Here is a 6,000-nt window from a genome sequence, read left to right as displayed (position 1 = left end):
GACTTGATCTGGGTCTAGAAAGGTTTGGGGAGGAGGAGCAGGAAGTGGGGACAACCTGAGTGAGGCGGGGCTGGGGCCTGGGTGGGAATAAGCAGGACCCCGTGAGGACTGGGGGGCTGCATGCCAGTGCCCATGACGCACCTGCCAGGCAGTGCCAGGCCCTTCAGAGTCACCCCCTCTCCCTCCTCATGACAGACATCCCATTAGGGAGGGTCAGCAAACACCTGGTTTGCAGATGGGTCATCAGAGACTCTGAAGGTAACTGGCCCTGGACCCCCCCCCCCCCACACACACACACACACAAGTCCAGATCCCCCTCCGCCCCTCCCTGCCCCTGCAGGAAGGAGACCGGTGAGATGGGATAGGCTGAGGCCCATGCGGGCAGCGAGACTTCCCCTGGTACCACACGGGGACTCGCCCTCTGTCCGGTGGACCACACAGCGAGGTGGAAGGGAAGCTCGCTCAGAGTAGTCAGCACTGTCTGAGCAGTTTCCTCCGGGAAAGGGTTTGTTTGCGTGAATAGTTGACCTTTGATGTCTGTACATGGAGCGTCTGTGAAATCGGCAAATTAAAAGGCCGTGTAGTGAGGAAAGAGGTGTCACTGGTGAAGATGGTGAGGACACCCATGCCTCCGTGTTGCCCTCAGCAGAGAAGAACCTGGTGGGCAGCCCCATTAGGACACAGCTGCCCTCCCAGGTGGCCCAGGCACAGCTTTGTGGAAGGGAAAAGTGTGACCGGCTCAGCCACAGCGCCCCCTGGCTGGGAAAATGTTACCACTGCTTCCAGCTGGATTGCCATAACGGAATGAAAAGGTTTAGTGGATTGTTTTTGAATTCTAGACAACACACTCCTTTGCCTGCACCTGAGCAGATGCTCGCTCTCCCTCCCCCACCACCTGGGGGCGCTGCAGGGAATGCTCTGGGCCTCTTGGGGGCTCCCTGTTAGCATTGCTTATTTCTGTGTGTGTCAGTGCTCCCTCGGCGGATTTAACAAGCTGCTCTCATCCTGCCAAATCGGTGCTTCACAGACTTTGATTGCAGTCACCCGGGAACTCGTTTAAAATGCAGGTTCCGGTTCAGCAGGTCGGGGGTGGGATTCTGGCTCCCGGGTGGTGATCACCAATCCCAGGCTGTGCTTTAGGAAAAGCCTTGTAGTCCGTGTCTGGCCACTTCCATGCATGCTGACCTTTCTCTCCCTAATTATAGGAAATAGAATACATTTCTAGAATGGAGTTACAGGTATTGAATTTTTTTAATTGCTTTCTTCCCTGGCTTATTTTTCCCGTCATAATTCCCAAAGCATAATACTTGGTAGGCTAAGCATGTTAGCGGTGGGCCTGCTCACTGCCTCCATGGTCCTGCCCTCCTGATTGTTTTTTTTTTCTTTCTTTCTTAAACTAGAGCACTGCTCCCCCTTCCTTCCACAGGATCACCTGGTTCTGCTTGCCTGTTGCCATGGAGACCACTCTGGCTTCTCTCTTCTCCCCTCCCCACTTTCCTACCCTTACCCTCCCACCAGATTTCTTAATGTGCCGTACCATTCCACCGTTGTCATGGGGACGAAATGACCATTCATTTCATTGGCACCTCTAATAAAATGGCAGCTCAGAAATACACGCTAATGGGACCCAACTTGAAGCATTGATTAGGAACAGCCAAGCAAACGCATGGTCTGGTGGTTTCAAATTGCCACCTCGCTAAGCCTCACCACACAGCACCCATCCCCATCTAGAAATCTGTTCGCTGGGCGACAAGTCAGGCCTCTTAAATCGGTTCACGCCGAAGGGAGCCCACCGGAGCACTGTGAACTCCTTAGGTGGCATTGGGGAAACAGTCCTGCTCTTGCTTTTCGTATGCTCTGCAAGGCACTGAGGGGCGCTCCTGCACCTCACAGACACACCTGAATAGCAGGTGTAAACATTCAGAGCAGGTGGCTTTGTCTGAAGGGCTGTGGTTCTAACGCGCTCCTCTGTTTCAGCATTCTTTGCTCTTGCTTCCCACAAATTCCTGGTGTCATGGGGTGTGATTGTGAAGAGAGAGAGAAAGAGAGAGAGAGAGAGAGAGAGAGAGAGAGAGAGAGAAGAGTAAAGGGACTCAAGCCCTCTAGCTGCTCAGCCATGTGCCCTGAAGCCCTGTCCTGAGCTCCTAAGGCCCCGCTCCAGCCACTCCCAGCGCCTAACACATTTCTTGGCACATTGCAAATGGTCTATAATATTTATTAAGTGAACGAGAAAAAGGAAGCACTCAAAGGGAAAAGAAATACACGCATGAATGATGTCTGAGCAAAACCCTCTGCCTACCTGTTTTTAATTTTAGAAATAGGTGTTGCTAAGCACAGTGTGGTGTCGGCAAACATATTTAGGAAAGAAAAAAAAGCACAAGGAGGGGTGAAATCAGAAATGAGAACTGGAAGAGACGTTAGTGGGTGGCACCTGAGGAGACTGAGGGGAAGGAGGGGCGCAGAGCGTCCGAGCCCCCAAGCTCATAGCAGCAGACAGACAGCTTGAGCCCAGGTCTCCGGACACAGCAGAGTCCTCTGCACCAAGCCCTGCTGTCGGCAGCAAAAGCCAGAGCTCAGCGTGGACGGTGGGCCTGCTGACCTGCAGAAGGCCAGGGAGAATCCCGCTCAGCTCCTCCGCTGCTGCACTCGGAAATCATCATTTCTCGAACCAGAGCGGTTTCCCAGAGATGTTCCAGAAGCCACGGGAGACGCTGGTAACTGCTGCCTGTGTGTGTGCACCAAGTCACCGGAAGCCAGATTACAGCCGGTGGGAGGCTCACACCCCACAGAAAACAGAGCAGTTCAGGAAACAGGCCGAGACGCTGGAGGTGGGAGCCTGAACGGAGCCCCTCAAAATGCACACGTGAGGGGACAAACTGGAACAGATTAAAGGGGGTGGGAAGCCCCAGCGGGGCCCCTGAAGAACCCTCGCCAGGTAGGAAAGCCAGCTGAAAACACAGCCCACACGAGGCTGGAAGGAAAGGCATGGGGCACATGTTCGATCCTCTGTGGCTCTCCCTGGCTCCTGGGTGGAGCAAGCCTGACTCCTGAATGACAGGGTCTTTCCCGTGGTCTGTGGGGGATCAGGGCGGAGGAGAAACGCCTTGGGTTTGAACCCAGACAGACCTGGGGTTGCATGTTGATATGGGTGAACTTGGGTGTGTTGTTTGGTAGCTCTGAGCCTGTTTCTTCTTTTATAAAATCGGCCTAATTATAGCTGCCATTTTATCAAGGACATGAGAGGAGACAGCTCCTGCGAGCCTCCAGGTCAGGGCCTGGCAGGAGTCGGGGTTCAGGGACAGGTGGCTCGGCAGGTTTCAACATCAGCATGGGTGTTGAGGGACAGCAGTCTCAGGGGCACTCACACATACAGATGGCCGACTGGGCATCTGGCCAACCAACTCGCCCACAAGCCTCACCCACACCCCAATGCTGCTGGCCCCTGTCCCACAGCGCACCCTGGCTGGTCCCTGCCCCTCCTCGGTGGCTGGTCCTGGACACCTGTCCCTCAGTGGCTGGTCCTGGACACCTGTGCCTGCTCGGTGGCTGCTGGAGGAGAGGCTGCCCGCCCACCCACAGGCCCCTCGTTTAGGAACAGCTTCCCTCTCCCCTCTGACCCTTTGGAGGGTAGGCACTGGGGCTGACCTTGAGCCTTTCCCGTCAGCTGGCCTCCTCAGATGGAAGTCAGTGGGGCAGGCGTGCTGAGATCTGCCCACCTCAACCCTTGGAGCAGGGCCTGGGCAGCAGCGCCTCCAGCCAAAGGGTGCAAGTCCATGTCTTTTTCTCTGTGTACGTGACTAGAAACAGGTTGGGAAATGCCTGCTGTCGGCCATTTGGTCTGGACCCTCCAGCCGGCAGGCGCTCGCTGGGCAGGGCAGGCGCTCACTGGGCAGAGCAGGCGCTCACTGGGCAGGGCAGGCGTTCGCTGGGCAGGGCAGGCGTTCGCTGGGCAGGGCAGGCGTTCGCTGGGCAGGGCAGGCGTTTGTTCACAGGGCAGAGCAGGTGGTCTCAAGATCTGGGAGGTGGACCTTGATTCTGGGGCTGTACTAGTGTCTGGCGCCTCCTTTTAAGAGGAAGTTCACAGTTGGTGGTAGGACCTGGAGGAGCCAAACTGCCCCCCCACTGAGGTGACTTCCTGAGCAGACCAGGTCATTGCTGTGAGTGGCCAGGGGACAGGAGCGTGGGCCTGAGCTCAGCGTAGCCAAGAATGGGCAGAGGAAGCTCTGTAAACGGGCTCTGAAACCAGGCCAGGTCCCCTTTTTATCTTTAAAAACCACCCTCCCCTCTGCACTCCATCCTGACTTAGAGGGTAGGGAGTGTCAGCAAGATCCTGTAACCTGACAACCCCCAGCCTCCCTCTCTCCTCCCCTCCTTCCCAGCAATGCCCTGTTCCTTCTCCCCCGGAGGCCTCGGGAGAGCCCTGCCCGCCCTGCTTTCCCAGAGCCTGGGGGACATTGATGAACTCTGACAGGCACAGGGGGTGGGGAAAAGGAGCATTCGAGCCGCAGGGAAAACAAGCCTGGCGCATCGGGCCAGCTGCTGGGATTGGATGTCCTTTGCTTGAGTGTGCCTTTCGGAGAAAAGGCGTTTCCCACTGTGTGTCTCCTGACCAGGGGGGACACTGTGCCTCCCTCATCCTCCAAGCCGAGAGCACACGACGACCCCTTTCTTCAGGTCTCTGAACAGCCCACCTCCCAGAGTGAAGACAGCGCCCTGGTCGCTGGTCTCTGCACAGGACGCAAGGGCTCCATGTGAGGCAGGCGGTTTCTCCCGAGCAGTGGACTGCGGGAACCTGGGGAGTCCACGGAGTGACAGATCCTCACTGGGGCTCCTTTGCCGCCTGCCTGCCTGCGTGGTCGCACATCCACGGTGCTTTGCTCATTTTCAGGGCCTGAAGAACCAGGCCCGGGTGAAGCTGAACATTGTGAGGTGCCCGCCGGTGACCACCGTGCTGATCCGGAGGCCGGACCTTCGCTACCAGCTGGGTTTCAGTGTCCAGAACGGAATTGTAAGTACAACTCCACGCCCTTTTCCAAAAGCCAGACGCAAATGTGACACAGTTTGGTATTTTAGTTTAAGTTTTTAAAGCTGGTCCGTTCCCTGAAAGAATCCAGCGAGGAAGGGAATGAATGGGTGAAGGCAGGCTCGGCTTCCTCTTTGGATGGAGAATCTCTGCCTTTCAACGTGAGGAGAGAGAGGCCCTGCTCAGAGCCCTGGCCTCAGAGCCCAGGGCGTGGTGGCCTCCCAGCTGCTAACGTGAGGTAGCTTGGGGCGTACCAGCTCGGGCTTCCTTCCCCTTTAGCCTTGGGGACTGTCCCCACCCTTGGGTGCTGCTGTCCCCATGCCAGGGTATGGAGCACTAGGAGGGGGAGGGCACTTCAAAGCTGCCGGCGATTCCAGCTCACGGCTCAGGTTGGGAACCCCGCCCCATGTGCAGGACTAATCTGTGCTTATATATATACACGTGTGTGTGTGTGTGTGTGTGTGTGTGTGTGTGTATATTCAGAGAGGAAGGGAGAGAGAGAAACAATAATGAGAGAGAGCCCACAACCCGGGCATGTGCCCTGACCAGGAATCCAACTGTGACCTCTTAGTTCATAGGTCGATGCTCAACCATTGAACCACACCAGCCGGGCTGTGCTTTGCCTTTTAACCTCAGTTGGCACGTTGGGAATACAGAGTATTTGTATCCCTTTCTCCTCGTGGTAAAACACACACCTTAAATTGACCACTTAAACTATTTTGAAGCATAAAATTCAAGGGCATTAAGTACCTGCAGCAAGTGATATGGCCATCACCCTTTCTAGACCTTCTCTTCATCGCAGACAGAAACTCCCCCACTCAGTACCCCTTCCTCTTGCCCAGCATGCCTTTCTGCTCTCATCATCATTCTGGGTTTGGGTGGCCAATCTGTCCTCTGTAACCTCTTGATTTTCATCCTCCCAGATTTAAAAAAAAAATTACTCATTTTTCCTCCTTAAATTTCAGTTAAACGTTGTA

General features: G+C 55.5%; 1 protein-coding gene across 3 annotated transcripts in view; it reads left to right on the top strand.

Moving 5' to 3' along the window:
* Positions 1 to 6,000, top strand: part of APBA1 (amyloid beta precursor protein binding family A member 1) — a 179,302-nt gene that overhangs the window by 166,617 nt on the left and 6,685 nt on the right. For all 3 annotated transcript variants that reach the window (XM_023752334.1, XM_023752335.1, XM_014454087.2), the window contains one exon: positions 4,889 to 5,008. In XM_023752334.1, coding sequence (XP_023608102.1) covers positions 4,889 to 5,008 — 120 coding nt within the window. The remainder of the gene's footprint in view (positions 1 to 4,888; positions 5,009 to 6,000) is intronic.

The sequence above is a fragment of the Myotis lucifugus genome, unplaced genomic scaffold (genome assembly GCF_000147115.1).
Source record: "Myotis lucifugus unplaced genomic scaffold, Myoluc2.0 scaffold_31, whole genome shotgun sequence".
Classification (NCBI taxonomy): Eukaryota; Metazoa; Chordata; class Mammalia; order Chiroptera; family Vespertilionidae; genus Myotis; species Myotis lucifugus.
The sequence above is the reverse complement of the archived record's forward strand: the minus strand, read 5'-3'. Positions and strand labels throughout refer to the sequence as shown.